This window comes from Podarcis melisellensis (assembly GCF_964234715.1).
Source record: "Podarcis melisellensis genome assembly, chromosome: 8".
NCBI lineage: Eukaryota > Metazoa > Chordata > Lepidosauria > Squamata > Lacertidae > Podarcis > Podarcis melisellensis.
In genome coordinates this window covers 17,724,042-17,744,660 of record NC_138540.1, presented here as the reverse complement: position 1 = coordinate 17,744,660, position 20,619 = coordinate 17,724,042, and the positions used below count along the sequence as shown (strand labels likewise).

Here is a 20,619-nt window from a genome sequence, read left to right as displayed (position 1 = left end):
CCAAGGAAGGTGGGGTTGCAGCTGCAGTGCAGTTGAACCAAACCGAGGTCAAGCATGGAGAATCAGTCTAGGTCCAAAATGTGGTCCAGCAGCATGGTCAGGCAAAAGTTGAAGGGCAGTATCACAGAGAGTTCAGTCAAGATGCCCCATAGCAGGACAGGCAGACTAGGGACCTGAGACCTTCATTGTTTCCAACAACTGGATGGTTCCATTGGGATCCCTTACATACTCTGGTCTCCTAGACCACAAGTGCTGGTATGGAAGGGATTGCTTATATGGAGACCCCATTGCTCACAAGCTGCATGTTATGTTGTTTTTTGGCCCAGACCTTTTGGTACTGGGGCTCTTGAGGTGGGGGTGGGGTTCCAACACCTCCTCTGGTGACAGCTACAAGGGTTCTTCATCAGAGCTTCTCTCCTTCCCCACAAGGGTATTCTCAGCACTAATCTCAGGGGACCCTGCCTTCTCCTCAAGGTTCTCAACCTGAGAGGAATCTGGTTCATTCTCTGAGGACTCGGTGCCAGGTACCCAGTCCAGGCTAGGCACAACAACCACATTCCCAGGTTGTATTAAGCTGACCAGGTGTCTGACTTCTCTCCCCAGACTTCAAGAAATGGAGATTCTGTACAAGAAGGAAAAAGAGGAAGCAGATCTCTTGTTGGAGCAGCAGAGGCTGGTAGGTGTCAGTATTTCCTAGCTGTCCTTGCAGAAATCAACATGCTAAACTTCCAGGAAATGTGATCAGATTGACTCTTCCCACTGTTAGCTGCCCCTTGCTTCTCACGTGCTACTTTGGCTTCAGATGCCTGGGGGCATACCATAAAGTGCATGGATCTCATCCACAAGTAGATGTTGAACCTAAACAGGTACAATGTGCCAACATCCTGGTTCCTTAACAGGTCAGAAGGAAGGCTTGTATTTTGCATTGTTACAGCCCCCCTCCCCCAATCAACTCTGAAATGGCATTTTTGATGGTCTTGCCTGTTATGGTTGCCCTGGAGGGTTGCTTTAGTTTTCTCTTGGATCAACACCAAGTACTAATTCTATGCTGCTGAGGAGAGCCTTCCAGATGCATTGGTGTGCCAAGGATTTTTCACACGTGATGTCCAAAACTGTTGCTGCAACTCTGCATGTTTTTTAACCTCCCTCCCCTGCCTTGCATGGAGTGTGGCTCCCCAGCAAGGGTGTTGTTTGATGCACATAGCAGTGTGTGGTTATGGGAAAAGGCAAAGGAGTTTTTGGTACTAGCAAATCACTTACATGTAGCTAAAAGACAGCAGGTTTTCTGGGGCAAAGCAAGCAGAAGTGAGGATGGTTGCTAGGGAGGAAGCAGGCTTCTCCCACTTTAGCATCCTGGTGCAGGAAATGAGGAATAGGGCACCTTCATCCAATCAATGTAAAGTGAATCTCTAAAAGAACCATATTCCCATTTTGGATGGGTCAGGAAACCAAGTTGACTGGGTATACTCCTGGGCAGGGGTTTAGATCACAAATGGGAACCTATTGTAGTCCATCAATGTCTGGAGGGGCACCAGGTTCTACATCCCTGGTCTGGATGTCTAGTGGCAGGCAGTGAGATCTGTCCCTGCATCTGAAACTACGAATGAAGGTAGTAGCCAGCTGGAAATTTATTTACTCAATTTCTGTACTGTAGTCTAACAAAAATGTTCCCAAGGCTGATTTTACTTTTTAATAAAGTGAAGACAATTAAAAAAAATACTTAAAGTGTTTTAATAAAGTGGATCAGATTCATTTGTTTCTAGTCATTAGACCATTACAAACAAAGGTTTTAACAATATAAATAGTGGAATAAGGCAGAAATGGAAATTAACCTGGACACAAATAAACTACAACATGAACAAACTTAGAATACTGAGTTTGTGTTCATGGACTAGAGTTTTCATACCTCCTTCTTCCCTTTGCAGCTGCCTGCACCTTCCCAAAGACTGCTCCTGAGAGTTGGAGGATCCTTGGGAATGGTGTGAGATATGTGGTGCAGAGGGCAGCAGATGGAGGGGTAGAGTTGGCTGCAGCCACCCCCCTCTTTCTGTGGACAGAGGATCAACTTAGACTCAGAACTAATAAAAGCATGCTTCCTATTATATCCCAAATGTGGGAAGGAGGAAGTGGGGTGGGAATAAAATGTGTTTTCACTAGTCTCCAAAGTGAGATAAAGGAAGAATATAGGCTCTCAAGGCAGGGTGTTCCACTGTTCTGGAGCCACAGTTGAAAGTTGCTACTCAAAGTTAACTCTCAGCTCCTGGAATGATGGCACTTGCAGCAGACCCTCATGTTGGATCTTAGAACTCCAGGGGGCTTAGATGAGAAGGTAACTTCTGAGCTTGTCAAGCTTGTAGCTCTGCTCAACTGCAATTTATTATTAGCCCTTTGAATCTGGTTTGGAAATCAATTGGTAACCAATGCAGACTTTTTCAGAATTGGCAAAATATGCCCTTAAAGGCTTGCACCTGTTAACAAGTGTGCAGTGGCATTTTGTATTTGTTGAAGTTTCCAGATCATTTTCAAAGGGAGCCCCATGTAGAGTGTATGGAGGTCACCAGGCATTACTGATGGGTGCTGGGGTCTCCCTATCTTTCAAAAGAGGAAGACGTCAGGAGGGTGCTAGTCAGACAAAGGTGCAAGAGCTAATACTGATGAGGGCAGATCAAACAGGGCCAGTGGAATAATCCATAGTCACTAATCAAATGTTCCAGATTTGGGTTTGACCTGACACAGAAGGGGTTAGGTAGGATCACAGGATAATCCAGGGAGCAGACGTGCAGCTCAGTGGGAGCTGTGAAGTCCTGCAGGGTGCAGAGCTTGGCCCTTTCAAAGCCCAGAGTAAAGGGAGCCATTTAAGGTTTGTGTGTAGCATCTGTACTATAGCACACAAATGACAATAATCTTTGAGACTTGGAAGCTTTGGCCCGTCTTCATTCACAGATAAAGGCAGACCAAATAGCAGCCTGCAAACAGCGATGACTGGTGCCCATTAGGACTGGTAGGGCAGAAGGCCGAGAGACCAACAGGGGGTGGAACCGAAACCAGTGACAGGCAGAGTTACCACCTGACTGGTCATAAATCAGAAGACGGGCAAGTAGGGGCAGGCTGAGGCTAGTGAGATGCTTCCCACTTCTCCCTAATACACCTGCCCTCAGCCCATAGCATTCTTTGAATTATAGAAGCTCACCATAGAAATATTGCAAGTGTCCTTAGTCTAGTATTGTGGATATAATAGTTCACATTTAAAACTGCCCGTTCCAAGTGTGTTAAACTGGTATGTGGATGAGAAAGGGATATCTTCTGCAAAAGAACTAATAAAGCACAAACGGGGGATTTCTGAGCATTTGCTTACTGCAAAAATCAATGTAATGTTGTTTCCTACTAAAGAATAATCACAACATGCATTAAAAATGTTACATAGAAGGCACAATATGTTTGAAATTTTAAAGAAAAAAATCAGTGCTGGGCTGAACAGTTTTATCTGCTTTCCTAAAATAAAAATCCAGGTATGTTAAGTTTTGATGTAATCAGTATAATCTTCCATGTAGGAAGGTTGCATTGAAGCCAACCCTCAAATTTGGTAGTAGGAATGAGACTTCCTCTTTTTCACTCCTCAGCTTTGTTGAATTGGTTTCTTAACATAATTGGTTGAGTCTCTTCATAATGGAATTTGATGGGCGAGATCAGCAACCCTCCTTTATATTAGCAAATAGCAAATTGTGTGTATGTGCCATAAAATACAGAGGTGACAGGTCTAATGATGTCAACAAGCCCCTTTCCCCGCCCTTTCTGGACACAGCCTTGAAATTAGCATGTGGTGTGAATTCTGTTTGGGTATCTTCCATTTCCACTGCAGTATGATGGACGGTTTCTTTACAACCAAGGGATTGTATTATTTAATAGTAGAGTTATTGCTGTGGGTGGATGGATGTTCCTCATGGTTCCCTAGTGGGTGGGGGATCTGTGAATGACCCGAGAATCAGCTAGGCAGTGTGTTTAAAATACAGTTGTTCTGTACCTTGGAAGTTGAACGGAATCTGTTCTGGAAGTCCGTTTTTTCCAAAATGTTCGAAAACCAAACTGTGGCTTCTGATTCGCTGCAGGAAGCTCCTGCAGCCAATCAGAAGCCGCGGAAGCCCCATCAGATGTTCGGGTTCCAAAAGAACGTTTGCAAACTGGAACAATCACTTCTGGGTTTGTGGCATCCGAGAGCCAAAACGTCTGAGTTCCAGGGCATTTGGGATCCAAGGTACAACTGTACCCTGAACTTCTTGGTAGCACGGTAGCTAATTCTGATTCCTTATTGTCTAAGCAGGCCCTGGAAAACATCTGCTGAGTTAAAAGAACCCTGAACCACGAGCTCAAATAAATGGGCATTGCTCTCAGAACAGCATGAAATGCTTTGTTTGTTTGAAACAACTTAGGAAAGCCACTTCTTAAGTCTTCGCAATCTTAAGGAGTGATGTCATTTTAAAAACATAGCAAGCTTGTGTTAACAACGAATCAAAAGCTGAACTAGCAATTAGTAAATTTGCAAAAGGCTTGGTGATAAAACTTTTGTGGGCATCGAAATAACACAGGCTTTGTGTGGGATTTAGTGCTTCAGATACCGTTTTAGGATGATTAAAGCTCATAAGCATTTTCAAAGTATTATCAGTGGGAAATGGAAAAGACCCTTTTGGAATGTGGTGGCTAGACCTCTTGCTTGTAGCAGGTTCTCCCGGGAGCCTGAAGTATCCTCACCCGTTGTAGTGGCACTTACATGACTTCTAACCCCCATACCTAGTGGCTGCTGCTGATTCCACCCCCCCCCCATTTTTTTTACCTTCTAACACTTCTCTGGCTGCTTTTCTAGTAGAACGGACTGTCCATCTGCGTGTTCCTGCACCACGTTTACAGCATTTACTAACCAATGTTAACTCAACTTAACCTTGGCTGTTCGTCTGATCATTCTGCAATGACTGTTGGGTCCACTCACCGTGAAGGAAAGATCGCTTTAAATATATATACATTTATACTGGATTAACTCGTCAGCAGTAACCAAGGCAAAAATGTGCGATTGAACTTTTGCACGTCTTTCTAGCATGAGTAAAGTGTTCCTTCCACCTTCCTACCAGGTACTTGGTTTTAGTTTTTTCAACAGTTTCATCTGGATTTGAAAGTCTTTGAATATTCCATGATGATTAGAGTCGAATTTTCCATGAATCTAGATGTGGCTGGATTTAATGAAACTACCGGAGCACCCTTAGGATAAAGAGTCCAGCATCATAAGCCTGAAATCTTAAGTTAGACTTTTCACAACATTTATTCTGTTTGATTCCGCCCCCCTTCCCTGCAAAATGATTTGTTTAGTTTTTAGTTACTTTTTGTTGTTGACATTTTCATTCCTTCCCCCATTTTAATTTTGGTTATTTTGGGGCCACTTCTCAATTTTTGTTTTCCAAAGGATGCAGACTCTGATAGTGGGGATGACTCGGACAAGCGGTCTTGCGAGGAGAGCTGGAGGCTGATCACTTCCTTGAGAGAGAAGCTGCCCCCCAGCAAGTTGCAAACCATAGTTAAAAAATGTGGCCTCCCCAGCAGTGGGAAGAAACGAGAGCCTATTAAAATGTATCAGATACCTCAACGTCGACGCCTTAGCAAAGACTCCCGATGGGTTACCGTCTCAGACCTGAAGATCCAGGCTGTGAAGGAGATCTGCTATGAGGTGGCCCTCAATGACTTCCGACATACGCGCCAAGAGATTGAGGCCTTGGCCATTGTGAAGATGAAAGAGCTTTGTACTATGTATGGGAAGAAAGACCCCAATGAACGTGACTCATGGCGAGCCGTCGCCCGAGACGTTTGGGACACTGTGGGGGTTGGCGATGAGAAGATCGAAGACGTGCTGCTCAATGGGAAGGGCATTGCTGATGTGGACGACCTAAAGGTGCATATTGATAAACTTGAAGACATCTTGCAGGAGGTGAAGAAGCAAAACAACTTGAAGGATGAGGAGATAAAAGTCCTTCGAAACAAAATGCTCAAAATGGAGAAGGTTTTGCCCTTGATCAGCTCCCAAGAACCAAAGGGCCAGGCAGCTGTGGCAGCCACAAAAATGAAGGAGCAACCCAATGTCCTCAAGAAGGTGAATGCTGAGGGAAGCGTGAGAACTGATGAGACAGATGCCCACATGAATGATGGCCGTGTCTCCCAGTTAATGGAGGAGGACCCAGCCTTCAGGCGTGGGCGGCTGCGTTGGATGAGGCAAGAGCAAATCCGTTTTAAGAACCTACAGCAGCAGGAAATAGCCAAACAGCTTCGCCGGCAGAACATGCCTCACCGGTTCATCCCGCCCGAGAACCGCAAACCCCGCTTCCCGTTCAAGAGCAACCCTAAGCACAGAAACTCGTGGAGCCCGGGCACGCATATAATTATTACGGAGGATGAAGTGATTGAAGTGAGGGTTCCAAAGGAGGAGGAGAAGAAGAAAGAGGAAATTGGGGAAAACAAAGACCCGTGCGGTAAAGCCCCCCTTCCCAAGGACCCCCAGCAGCTTTGGTGTGCGTACGGCCCTCAGAGGGGTCAGGATAATATCCAGATCAAGAGGCAGCCCTTGAACGCTCAACCGCAGCCAAGCCATCTGCAGCCAGAAACATCCACTCAGCTCCGCTGGAGAAGCAATTCCCTCAACGGGCAGCAGAAAGGGCTGCGTCGCCAGACATCTGACTCATCAGAATCGTTGCCCTCTTACGGTGGACCCCACAATCAAGACCTGCAGACTTTCCACCAGAAGCGCCACATGCATCAGCACCGCCAGTCCTATTGCAATTATGGCAGTGGAGGGGTGAATCCAGAGAGCAACTTAGCCAGCGGTCGTGCAAGACAGACTGATCAGCCTAACCACTATAACCAGTTTGTGACCCCTCCACGGATGAGGCGACAATTCTCTGCACCTAACCTCAAAGCTAGCCGAGAAACAACTGTCTGAGTCACTGGAGAGTTGAGGAGGGAGAGCGGTGCTTATTGTGGGAGGTGGTGTTGGTGGTTGTAGCTATACCTACCCTGAGTTTCAAATGATCATTTTTAGCAAATGTGTGGTTTTATATGCGAAGCACAAACATTTTCTACCTATCTATTATTGCCTGTGAAACATGTTAGAATTGTGGAATATTGATAATTGATAACCCTTACCTTAGGGGCTTTGCGAAGTTGCCTTCATTTTATTTTATGGGGATACCTTTTTTATATATAAAAAAATTGAAGCCTTTCTGGAATACCTGTAGGGCTACTCTCTCCTTTGGACAATCAACAAAAGCAAATCTACTATGTAGTGTTTGAATGTCATCTGTAAAAGCTTCAAGGCAACAATTTAGGAGTCTGACCCTTGAATCTCAAGTTGTATTCAGATTCCTTGTTTTGGTTTTCCATCTTCTCAGTTCATCTTGTTAAAATTCACCCATAAAATTTCCGGTTTGGGGCTGGTAAGAGTGCTTTTTTAAAAATTGCATTCTTCCTTAGCTTAGGTAGAATCAGTATAACATTACAGGGGCAGCCAAAAACTGCCTAAATGAAGTTGCTTGCCCAATTCTGCATGCTGCCTTTAAGCGATGTGATGGGTGTACAGCTGCAGCATCTTCCTCCTCCAATTCACATGGGTCTTTAATACATTATAACTTAAAAAGACAAGGACAAGGATAGGGCCCTCTTGGACGTTATTGGATTTCAACTCCCATCAGCCCCAGTCCCAAGCTGGCCAGTGGTCAGTGATGATGAGCATTGTGGCCCATCAACATTTGGAGGGCTCAGGATCCCCATCCCTGGACTTGCAGAGAGATTTTGATTGGTTTTTTTCACTTACTCTGTGGGGGCACAACTCCACAGTGAACTTGAAATCCTTCTAACTCCCAAGAAGCCTTGGCAATCATTTTGTGGGGGTGAGTAATTTTGTGTTGGCTGCTTAGCTTCCAAAAATGACTAGGTCTTTCCACATTTGTTTCAGGAGTTTATTATGACAGTTCAGCCAGTTTACATTTGATACACAAGCAGGACTCTCAAGCGGGGCAAAATGGAAATTTCTGCCTTTTACCTCCTGCAACGACCGCTCTAGGTCTGATTACACCATTGGTCAGGACCCATTACCTGATCTTGCGGTGGGTCATGAAAACCGGAACTATCACCATGCAGTTGCATGGTAAAATAATTAAGATACAGGTCCCCAAATGCATGTTTGGGTTAAACAGCGCAGACTGACTCCACATGGCACTGCCCCACCAACCTTAGTTTGCCCTCAGCCAGCCTCCAGCCAGCCCCCACCTTCCTGCCTTTTTACTAACAGACAGCTCCTTCCCCTTTGGCAGTGACGAGGATGGGAAGAAAACTAGAATGTATTGGCTCTACCTTTCATTGGCTGCAGTTGTGGCTGTCATTGGCTCCACTGACTGTTCAGCTCCCTGCCTTAACACCCTACCAATCCCAATGGACACCAGCCACCACTAGGATTCAAGGTGGTTCCCTGGTTAGAAAAAGTGGTGACCTCCTGGATTACACGATGCAGTTCTCCTTGTCCAGGCACACAGTCTCAGTCCTTTGCCTGGCATGTGCTCACGTCAATCGCATGGGGGAATATGGACAGGAGCCTTTCCCCAGTGAACACAATAATGGGAATTGCCTGTTGTCCATGGATTCGATTGCCAAAGTATGTTTGCTCACTACAGGGCAGAACCATGGGAAGGTTGGAACTGCTTGCAGGGCCACAAAATTTATTAATTAATTAGCCAATGAATTAAATTAAATTAATTGTATTGGTTTCAAAGAGAGAATATGTTTCTGTAAACAAAGCCCCCTGTCAATTTTCCTTTGCTGAGCCTGAGATTACAGTTAAGTTTCCAGTATAAAAGGTGTCACGGAGCAGGGGAGTTGAAAAAAATTAAAACTTGAAAGTCTTGTGCTTATTGAAATTCCTCAATTAAATTATGTGTCCTTTTAATTTACCCCTTTTCTTGCTGCTCCAGGTTTTTAAACATATCTGGGGACCTGAGCCTTTTATCTGCCTCATTTCCATAGTTGTTTATCCTTTGAGTTCTCTTGTCCGAGGAACAATTTGTGCTTCATAAACCATGCCACCAGTTGTTTTTTTTAAATTGGAACTCTCTTATCTGGAACAGCATTTCAATTGAAAAGCTGCCTATTTAATTCTAGCTAGGAAATGAGCACAATGCAGTGACTGACTAGCAGAGTCCAGTTACGACACAGGATGCAGGCAATCCATAAAGGTTTGTAAGAGGACATTAGAATCATATTTTAAAAAGAAAATAATTCTATCCCCCCTTCATTTCTGTGATAAATGCTGTGCAGACCCCTTAAAGAGAAATAGGATGAGAATTTGTGGGTCTTGGGAGTAGAGGGGTACCAGGCTTCTTAACTCTTGCCCCAACAACTGTTTTCCTACTTGGTCATCCTTCCCCAAGCTGCTTTTCTATGTGGAGGGGGAAAGCAGATGGGGAGATTAGCTGCAGAAAACCAGCTGATGGGTAATGGATTACCAACAGGTGTTTGTTGCTGAAAGTTCTGGAGTTGAACTGTCAACTCCAGAAGATGCTTTAGAGGGGGGTTTAACACCTACAGAAAAGCCGTCCTGGGGTGGGGAGAGTTCCACACACTGCTGCCATCCCTAACAGTTAACTTGTCTGTATAACTACTCAGAAGCAAATCCCACTGAGTTACATGAGACTTGGCCTAAAGCAGACATTTCATGCTCCGAGGACAAAAAGGTATTCCAGTCTGCATTGAGAGAGGTTCTGTTATTACACTAGTGTTATTAACAAGTTAGGAGCTGTGTGATTTAGACAGAGCTGAACTAAGAGTTCCCAGGGCCTCCAAAATATGTTTTTAGATTGCCTTAAAGCAGCGTTTGCCAACCTGGTGCCCTTCATATGCTTTCAACTTACACTGGTGGTGAAGGCTGCCTTAAAGTTAAAAGTTGGGGAGAGCGTTGAAGGTGGGTGGGTGGTGAGGCCTCCTCTTTACTGTTTTTATCTGCTATTCAGCAACTTCTTTCTGACTGGGCTTAATCAAGAAATCTGTCCCAAGTTAGAGGGAGAGGATCTTTTGCATGTTTGAACGTAGGTTCAAGCAGATCAGTCCATTCACTCTTGCCTTTATATATATCGTAAAAATGTGTTTGCCTTTTGAAATAGTTTTGAAAGCTACAAGAGGTGTGAACTTTGGTTATCATTACTGTAAAGGAGGAAATGACTCTTCCAGTGAAGTGATAGGATTTTGAAAACCTGTCCGTTTATTATTGCTTCCCCCCATAAAAAGGGGTTTTAATTTTTTTTTAAAAGCAAAACTCTGCATTTTGTGAAAAGCAGAACTGCTTGTGCATTTTAACAAGTGCTTTCAATAAATGATGAAATACTCTTGTAAATCTTGTCTTGTCTTGGTTGGGATCTAAAAGCATTTGCTTTCTTTTTAGAAGCCCTGTTAGGGGGCAGGAGTTCCTTTGAAATGAAACAACATGGCAAAAGGTAGATGGAACTTCCTCCTCATCCGCTTGGCCCCTTCAATGTGGAGGGGTGCCCTGTGACATTGAGAGGAAGCAGATCAATGCACAGTTACCTTGTCCTGCTTTGAACTGAAACAAACCTAAACTGTCCTGTGCAGGACTCAGGCTGCGCAGTAAAGGGGAGCAGAGCTTACATGTTGCTTCAGCATCAGTTATCCTTCGACTGAGCCTTATCAGCAGTTCTGTGTCCATTGCTAAGCTCCACCTTGATTAAAGCTGCCTCTTCATTTAAAGGGGTCCATCCTGCTCTAGTATTCTTGCTCTAATGAAGTGCGGTGTATCCAACTAAAGTCCTTTTCTGACTAGATCCGTTGAAACTATGGGACTAAGTTAATCATTAGTGGGTTATGTCTAATTACTGCATACTCATTGTGCTGGAGTCATTGTTCCTATTGACCTTGGTGGATTGTGCTCAAGAACTGATCGACACATTACAAAGAACCTAGAAATCAGTCCCAGGCAATAGAATTCTGAATTGTTGTTACTTTTCCCATTTTTACAAATTCTAAAAGCTTCTAAAACCTTCATCTGTGTGGTAAGCAAAGATGGGGGAGGGGGAGAGATTTCGCATAGCAGTTGGCCAACTGTGCTAGCAGATTACATGTAGCATTTCAGGGTGGGTTCATAGTTGTTTGTATGTGCAGGGTGGGAGAACTTTAAAAAATATTACACCCACCCTGTCAAAATACCCTTGTACCCTCTGCATAATATATTGGTCTTCTCTGAGTTGTAAGGGGTGGACTGGGAGGTATTGTCTAATATGTGGGAAAGGGTCAGATCTGCCCCAGAATTGACAGGTGTGGGGTTATTTTGTAAGCCCAATGGTGTGTTTGGGGGAAGGGCGCTTGTTCAGTGGTTAGAGCATCTCTGCATCCAGAGAAGGTCCCCAGTTCAATTCCTACCATCTCCAAGTAGGACTGGAAGAAATCTCCATCTGAAATGGTGGATAACTGCTGCCAGTAAGTGCAGACAACACTGAGCTAGATGGAGCAACCCTGTGGTTGAATCTATCTAAGTTCTCCTCAGAGCAGACCCACTGAAATTAATGGATCTAAGTATATCATTTCCATTAATTTTAATGTGCCTTCTCTGAGCAGGATTAACATCTGATACTTCCCTATGTTCCTTTGTATGCAGGCTGTAACCAAATCTCACAAATGAACAGAACCAGTTTAAATATCAAAACCAGGGTCCCCTTCAACCTTTTTGAAAGAAGCTGGGCTAATTACCTTAAATACATAATACAGAAACCATCCAGACTTTCAGCTAAGCTTTCTGTCGTCTCATCCTGCCATGCAAACATTTGTGGGCTATGTACTATTTTCCATCTTCGTGTGCCTCAGAGAAGCCAAGCAAACCCGTTAGATTAACTATCGAGCGTTGCCAGGAAACGGGCTTACCTTACCAGGCTATTTCCTTCCATTGATGAAATGTTGCCTGCCTTTTTTGTTGGGAGTCTGGGAAATCAAACCTCCCCTCCTCTGTGCCCTTTTTGTTATTAATAGCTTAGAGCCGTTTCTGTATGCAAAGTATGTGTGTGTGTATAAAAGAGAGAGGGAGAAACTACACCCACTCTTTCTGCGCATTACGGTATTCAGAGCTTATAGCTTTCTTTTTAACTTCTGATTTATTAAGTATGTGAAAATTTGATGTGTGCTTGAGGTTAGAATAGGTTAGAACTGTGACCCAGTAGACGTGGCTGAATTTCAATTCCCATCAGTCTCAGTCAGTAAGACTGATGGTTGGTGTCAGAGACTGGTTGGACACTGAGGAATAGTAGCTGGATACTGGTGAGTGGGCACCAGGAGAAAGGGGTGGGTGGGGTGGAGACTGAATTGGAAGATGGGATCGGTCTGGGGGAGCCTGAAACAGTCAGGAGATGAGAGCCAGAGGCAGGAGAAACTGCCAGATTGGAGAGTGAAGAACAAGTGCAGGAGGAGAGAGAGAGAGAGTCCGGTGCAAAGGGCTTCCACATCTCTTCCTCCTGCCCCCACCAGGATTGATTGGGAGGGGGGCGCAGAAACAGGTTACTCACTGGTGGCATCTTTGCCTGCTTGCACACAGCTTGGGTGTAGGAGGTTAGAGGCAGGGTTTTTATTTTGCTGCAACTGTCTCATTGGGTGCACACCTAGGAGTAGTTGAGAGGCCTAGGACAGATGGACATGCCTTTTCCTAACTTGTAATTGTACTTTTGAAAATAAAGAGTTACTGTGTTTTCCTGTCTATAAGATGACCCCATGTATAAGATGCCCCCTACTTTGGGGGACTCCAATTTAAGAAAAGGGGGGAAGGTAGCCCCCATGTATAAGACGCCCCAAATTCTGGACATTATTTTTTAGGGGGGAAAACCTAGTCTTCTACATGGAAAAATACGGTAATTCCTCACTTTGGGCATTCCTTACCTGACAGGCAAGGAGGATGGGAATTCTAGTTTGACAACACAAATAGAGCCACAGGTACCTTTCCATCCTAGCAGAAGCAAGTCCTTCTGTCCCAAGGATGGGAAACCAGATGTTGCTGGTCTATGAATCCTCTCATCCCTGCCCACTGGGCAATATGGCTGGATAGGGATGGTGGGAGTTCAATAGTATCTGGAGGGCCACAGGTTCTCCACCGTGGTGCTGTCCATACTGAATAACTATGCATTCTCTCTAGTAATGCACACCTGGAAGAGAACTCGAGCCCTCTGTCTAGCCCATCTTTTGTTTCCATTTTTGAAGGTGCCTCCAAAAATCAAGCCCGAAATCTCAACTACCTTGCTGAGGTAGAGATGGCTCACCACACCTTAGGGAAATGTATTTTGGAATACATTTTTACTAAATAATACATTCCCAACATTTAGCTTAAGCCTTTTCTTGTTAGTTGCACCCATCATTTCTTCTCCATGGGGTTGAACATTCGATTCCCGTTTTAGAGTATCTGCTTTGTTGTACGGAAGGTCCCAGCGCCACCAGGCTTGGGGAAAGATCCTGATTTGATTACTTAGAAGCCAAAAAGACAGAATGGGGTTAGGTAGATAATATTCATACATTTGTTTCCTCCTTAAGCCTACCCTTCACATGTTTTGAATGATACTTTGTTTCTTCTTATCCAAGCTAAGCAAACCCAGCTTCATTTTATGCTGTTCTCCAGAGCCCCATCTCTCCCTGCATCCTCTCTCAATGCTTTCCTCACAATATTAAAGTAGCAAAAATAATCTCCCTGAAGTGAGTTGTCCACAAAAACAAGTTTTTTAATAGTTTGCCTATCCATACTAATTTCAGTTAGTTCCTTGAACTGCAGATATGGGACATCACAGGCCTCCCAGTCCTCTCTGTCTGACCCTAGGGGCTTTCCCCAGGCCACAACAGTTGTGAGCCACATCCTTTACCAGCCCTGCTTTGCACCCTCCTTGTGTGTTTTTGCCTGGCTGGAATGTGTCCTTGAACTCTGATCATGCCTCTTGCTTGTTTGGTTGGAAGATGGAGATGTGTGTGTGTGTGTGTGTGTGTGTGTGTGTGTGTCTGTGTCTGTGTGTTTAGAAACTAGCCTACTGTACAAAGGCAAAATTCACTTTCCGTTTCTTTTGTATTTCCTTATCAGTCGCCTTCCATACACATGTCTGAAGGTTATGTACAAAATGCAATAAAAAGCTAAAAACAACATAGAAAATAATAGCAGACCAATTTCAAAACATTACCAAGTTGGTGAGGGATCTGGAGACTAAGGGTTGTCTCCAGTTCTAGTCCTACCCCTGAGTAGGCCTATTAAAGTCAATGGACACAATTCACTTAGGTACATTAATTTCAGTAAGTCAGCTCTTAGTATAACTTAGTTGGATACAACACAATCTACTATGAGGAAAGGAACTGGGCATATTTAGCTGAAAGGAGAGACGAGAGGATTTTTAATCCTTTTATGAAATCTGCATGCTAAGGGAAATGTAAGTTGCAGTTAATGTGCGAAACAACCAGCTGTTGTGCACATTCACCAAGCCTTGTGGAGAATGTGCACAGAATCCTTCCATATGAAGAGAAAGTTGTACACATTTCCCAGTCAATGTATATCATCTCCAACAGCCTTGAAAAATGTGCATATCTCGGCTGAATTTTGCACTTTCTTCAGATATTATGCACAGTGCCCAACAGGCATTAGGGAACATACATATATCAAATTAATGTGCACATTCTGCAGTCAGTATGCATAGTCGCCAATCAATGTGCATTTTTTTCTGTTTCTTGTTCAGAAGATTGAAATCTGTACCCCCTGAGCTGCTTCTGACCCACTGCCTGATCTTACGTGGCCCAATGCTTAGCCAAGCATCAGGGAGAAAGGGGAGGCAAACTCCAGATAAATATAATGTGGTTTTTTTCCTGCAGTCCAGCCCTGTTTTCACCACTCCCAGCTGCCCCCCTTGAAAGGCCTTTCAACTCAGTGATTCTTAGACCCACTTACGGAGCAGAACTTGACTTTCTGTTGTTTAGGCATGGGCTTCTCCAGCAGATCACACAGATCAAACTCAAATATTATTTCGTCCTGCTCCACCAAATCTCCCAGCTTTTGAACTCCCATGGAAATTGTTTGCTTTCCCCCCAGCAAATGGATAGATGAGACATTTATCCCAGAACTCTTCTCTGCCTGCATCTTTTGTCACCTTCTTATCTCTGGAGTTATGTGTGTGTTCTTCCACCTCCTCTCTACTTTTGTCTGTCTCTTCTTCTCCTACACGCTCTCTTCTCTTTCCCCTTCAGGATTATGAGAGTAAGCTCCAGGCCTTACAGAAGCAGGTGGAGACCAGGTCATTGGCTGCCGAGACCACAGAGGAGGAGGAGGAAGAAGAGGAGGAGGGTGAGTTCTGGGTGGAATTCAGACAGTTTGGGTTGCAGAGAGAGTGAGAGACTGCTCCACAAATGTTCAAGGTGTCTGTGGAAATGATCACAGCTCTTAAATCTGCTTTCACCAACCTGACAGTCAACAAAATGAATATCAAAGACTACAGTTCCCATCATCCATTACTGTTGGTCATGCTGGCTTGAGCTTATGGGAGTTAGGACTCCAACTACATTTGGAGGGCCACACATTCACCACCCCTGAAATAAACAAAATTACTATCAAAGATTACAATTCCCATCATCTGTTACTCTCAGCCATGCAGGGTGGGGCTGGTGGGAGTTGTAGTCTGAAACATCTGAAGGGCGCCAGGTTGACGAAGGCTACCTTAACAAAACAAAAAGTGACTTTCCTTCCCTCTTGATGCAACCCAGTGTTTCAGTTTAACACAGAACAATCTCTTCCAGGAACTTCTCTGTATTTATCACTTGGATGGTTTTGGAAATATGTCTCTTACCCTTCAGGATCAGCACCCTTTAGGGTAGACTACAAATACATAAAACAGTCAGGGTGTTCCAGTGTTCTGCACAATATGTTGCATAACCCTCACAATGACTGTAAGGTTAGGCCATGGTTTTTACCTTCATATTGCAGATAAGGGCTTCAGGGAACCATATCTCAGTTTCTTAGCTGGTATACTCTTTTGAGGGGGATAGTTTGCACTCTGTGAAATTCTTAACAGTTTCTCTCCCTCTGATTCTTTTTAGGACCTCTATAGATTCTGGACATAGTTAGATCAGGGTGGGGAAGCTCAGATTCAGGAGCCAAGTGTAGCCCTCTGTATTTCTTGATCTGGGGCTCATGAATGAAATGCTTTTTCCTGACATGATGTCTTATTGCTTATGAGAGAATATGGCCCTCAGACTGAGAAAGGGCCCCCATTCAAGACCTCAGATTATCTGGGAGGGGTGGGGCTCATGGGAAATCAGCCCCTGTCTTCAGTTCAAATGAACCCAATGACCTTCTCTCCTTCCTGCAGTACCCTGGACTCAGCACGAGTACGAATTAGCCCAATGGGCTTTCCGGAAGTGGAAGTTCCATCAGTTTACTTCCTTAAGAGATCAGCTGTGGGGAAATGCAGTCTATTTGAAAGAAGGCAATGCAATCAGCGTTGAGCTGAAAAAGAAGGTAGGGGGGAATTCATGGCTGAATATGACTGCATGCTGTGCACACCTGTGTCAAGTCATCTTGCAGAACAAATGTGGGTGGTTTCTGAATTGGAGGGGAGTTTGTTAACTTTGAAAGTTTGTCGGAGGATATATTTGAGAATCTCAAATGATCTTGCAATTCCCAGTTCTGCCGTGGTGCTTCAGCATGGTTCAGATTTAGCCTGTGGTCACATTGACGCCATACATTTAAAGCACATGGCTTTCCCCTAAACAATCCTGGGAACTGTGGTTTGTTAAGGGTGTTGGGAGTTTTGTAAACAACAGTTCCCAGGACTCTTTGGGGAAAGCCATGTGCTTTAAATGTATGGTGTCAGTGTGACCATGGCTAGAGTTTGGAGGGGTCAGTTGTGAAGCAGACCTTCTGTGAACCTGAATGCTCCCTGCCTTTTCCTGTCCTCAAGTTGGTGGTAAGGCGGGGAGCACAGGAAGAGACCCCTTGCTCCCTTCAGCATATTTTTGTTCTCCATGGGGAGATGAAGGGAAGCTGTTCCTGCTTTGTCTCTGCTGTGGGAACTGTCTTTCTGTTTAAGGAAACCAGATCCCTGCTCAGTGGCGTAGTGTGGGTTGTCAGCACCCGGGGCAAGGCAAGTAATTTGCGCCCCCTAACCCATGGATTTGCGCCCTCTAACCCATGGATTTGCGCCCCCTAACCCTAACCCCCAGATGTTGCGCCCGGTGCAGCCAGCCCCCCCTGCACCCCCCACGCTACGCCACTGTCCCTGCTATAGGCTATATAAGAAAGCACTTCTAGATCCAGTCTTATCTGAAGTTCAGTCTGAACACCTGATTTTCATACAGAAGCTCTGAGGTTAAATCCTCAGCATCTCCTGGTTTGTCTAGGAAAGACCCCAGTCTGAAACCCTGGAAAGCTGCAGCCAGTGTCAACAATACTGAGCTAGATGGACCAATGGGTCTGGCTCAATATAAGGCAGCAACCTATACCTTAAGGGAAGGAGTGTAGCTCATTGGGAGGTCGTCTGTTTTGCATGCAGGGAGTCCCATGTTCAATCCCCACTTTCTCCAGGTGGAAACCAGGAAAGGACTCTTTCTTGATGTTCTGGAGAGCTGCTGCCAGTCAGTGTAAGCAGCACTGTCTTAACATAAGGCAGCTTCCTCTTTTTCTGTGCATTACCTCCATTCCAGGTGCAATTCCAGTTTGTCCTTCTGACCGACACGCTCTACTCCCCATTGCCACCTGAATTGCTGCCGCCTGAGTCAGAGAAGACCCGGGACAACCGCCCTTTCCCTCGGACAGTGGTGGCTGTGGAAGTCCAGGATCTGAAGAACGGTGCAACTCATTATTGGTCCCTGGAAAAACTCAAGTACGTTAGGGCTGCCATCAAAGTCACCCTTCTGGGAAGCATTTTATTTAATTTACAGATATTTCAGCTCTGCCTTTTCCATTCTGGTGATCCACCAGGCAGTAGTATACAACACTCAGGATGACCTAAATTAAAAGTATAACAGGATTATAAAAGAACAGCAGGAGTAAAAAAAAAATGAGGGAAGAGCCATTTTGTTCTCACCTCTGAGAACCTAGAGTGCCTTTGCCATTTGGAATAGACAATACTGTAATCAGGGCTTGGAAGGTTAGTTTTAAAAAAAGAGCTAGTTTAACATGTCCAAAAGGAACTATATTCCAGCTTGCATTCGTGGAATGTGCATTGTTTAATTTATTTCCCCCAACAATTATGATCTTTAAACTTAAAGGCTCACGGAGTCTAAAGAATAAAGAGGACACACAAGAGAATGAGCTTGAAGATGAACTAGAAATTGGTCAAAGTTCAGCTTCCAAAACCAACATAATTCACTTTCACTTCACCTGGCAATTTTGGGAACTACTTTCAGGTGGATGCCAGAACTTTTGGAACTAATTCAGTAAACTTGGTTAAACTGAACTGGTTCACTCCAAGCACTAACTGTAGTGTGTGGACCAATGGCATGATTCCACATGAGGCAGTTTCATACCTTTTAAATGCAATATGGACTTTCTGGTTCTGCATTTATCTTCTTGCCCCCTCTGCTCTGCAGGCAGAGACTGGAGCTGATGCGAGAGATGTACGACCGAGCAGGAGAAATGGCCTCCAACACACAGGAGGATAGTGAAAGCACCATGACTGGGAGCGACCCTTTCTATGATCGATTCCATTGGTTCAAACTTGTTGGGAGGTAGGTGGTTACAAATTTCTATTGGCTGGTTGACTTCAGCTTGGATGGTGAATGGAGGTTTGTAGGTAGAATGTTGAAAGCATTGTCTTACGGATCTCCAGACTTGGCTTGCGTTATCATCCTGTATAACAGAAAATGTCATGTTGGAAGAGGTTCAGATGATGAAGAGGAGACAGTGATGCTTTTTGCAGAGTTGTTCTATTGGTCTTATATATGGAGTTGACCTGCAGACGCAGCCCAGAACTTGAAAGTGGGCTAAGGATTTTGCAGGTCTGTTTGCAAGTTGATCCTCTCTGTGTGTGATAACTTCACATGTTATATTTCATTCCCTGCCCAAGATGCAGGGCAGAGGAGAACTGTAATAAATTTGGGTTCGTTGTCTTGAGAAAAGAATTAATACGGTTGTTTTCCTAAGTAGCAATTCAATGAATCCTAGTTTTTGGCTGGAGCGCTCTCAGCAAGCCAGGCTCCACTGCCTCACACCTTTCTCCAGGGATCATCTCTCAACTCCTATCTCAATGTTTATCATAAGGAGATGTCTCTTGCCTTTGTATATCTTGTAAATATCTAACTCTTGAAGAAAAAAGAAATAATTCATTCTGACTTTTAAAGGTTGCCATATGTCCTCGTTTTCCAGGACACGTCCTCTTTTTTTATGGGTATGTAAAATGAGAGCCGTCATAGCGATCCATAGTTAAAAGTAGAAGTCGGTAAATGTGTCCTCTTTTTTGCTCTTCAAAACCCTAGACTTTCTCAGTAAAATCCCCATAGTTCAAGGAACAATAGATTAAAAGACTCTCATAACATACAATATATATAAAGGCACACACTACATGCAGAGAGAGCATCTGAAAATGACCCCAGCTCCCTTTCACAGTCCAGAATTCTGTGTGATGTATAAAATATTCTGCTTTAAGACAGAAAGTTGCAGCACTGGAAATAGTGACATCTTACCACAAGCTTATTCCAATGATCTCAAAATAATAGAGTGTTTTGGCATATGAGCGTCTGACATATTGTGTAGTATGTTTCCTTTGCTTTCCTCTGAAGTCTTTCTTCCCACTGCCCCTTTCCCCCACATTCCTCTTACCTGTCCTGCTCCCATTCCTCCAGGCAGCCAAAAGCTTTTGCTTGTCAGTTTTTTCTAGTGGGCTGTGAGCTGGACTCCACATCAAACTCCTTTGTTGAATGAAGTTGTCCTTGTCTTTCTCTCCCCCACCCCACTTGCCTGCGTTAATCAAAAGTGTTCCGTCCACCAATATATCTAGCTCCCCCATTTTCCACGGCTGTGTGAACGAGCGCCTGGCTGACCGCACACCCTCCCCCACTTTCTCCACGGCCGACTCCGACATCACCGAGCTGGCCGACGAGCAGCAGGACGAGATGGAGGACTTTGACGACGAGGCTTTTGTGGACGATACGGGCTCTGACGCAGGGACTGAGGAGGGATCGGACCTCTTCAATGATGGGCATGACCCGTTTTACGACCGCTCCCCCTGGTTCATTTTAGTGGGAAGGTTGGTGAGGTTAACTGTAAGAATGGCCAAGGGGGGCTAGCTCTTGCCCTGGACTGCTGGTGGCAGAGCTATTCAAGCCAAGCCATGGGTGATGGGTGTGTTCTGAGCTCCGTGCATCCAGGCCTCCGCTAGTTGTATAATTTAGTTTTGGCATGTTATTTATTATGAATTCTGCTTTGGGATTCTCAGCTTCAATGGGTTGTATCCAACATTAGTCCTATGTACCAAGTTTCTAGTCCATGGCTACTGTGGCCACATGTCTCAGTAAGTGATAAAACCAGGACTTGTAATGAATGAGCAACATACTAAATGTATGATGCTGAATTGCTCCCATTTTGCTCTGCCC

At 44.6% G+C, this 20,619-nt stretch overlaps 1 protein-coding gene across 9 annotated transcripts in view; it reads left to right on the top strand.

Moving 5' to 3' along the window:
* Positions 1-20,619, top strand: part of KIF1B (kinesin family member 1B) — a 125,198-nt gene that overhangs the window by 79,949 nt on the left and 24,630 nt on the right. For 4 of the 9 annotated variants that reach the window (XM_081923393.1, XM_081923392.1, XM_081923397.1 and 1 more), the window contains 6 exons: positions 604-676; positions 15,280-15,376; positions 16,398-16,546; positions 17,731-17,909; positions 18,619-18,756; positions 20,001-20,273. In XM_081923393.1, coding sequence (XP_081779519.1) covers positions 604-676; positions 15,280-15,376; positions 16,398-16,546; positions 17,731-17,909; positions 18,619-18,756; positions 20,001-20,273 — 909 coding nt within the window. Of the gene's footprint in view, positions 1-603; positions 677-5,449; positions 7,468-15,279; positions 15,377-16,397; positions 16,547-17,730; positions 17,910-18,618; positions 18,757-20,000; positions 20,274-20,619 lie in introns of those variants that run through there. The other 5 variants (XM_081923398.1, XM_081923396.1, XM_081923394.1 and 2 more) reach the window with 3 other exon arrangements.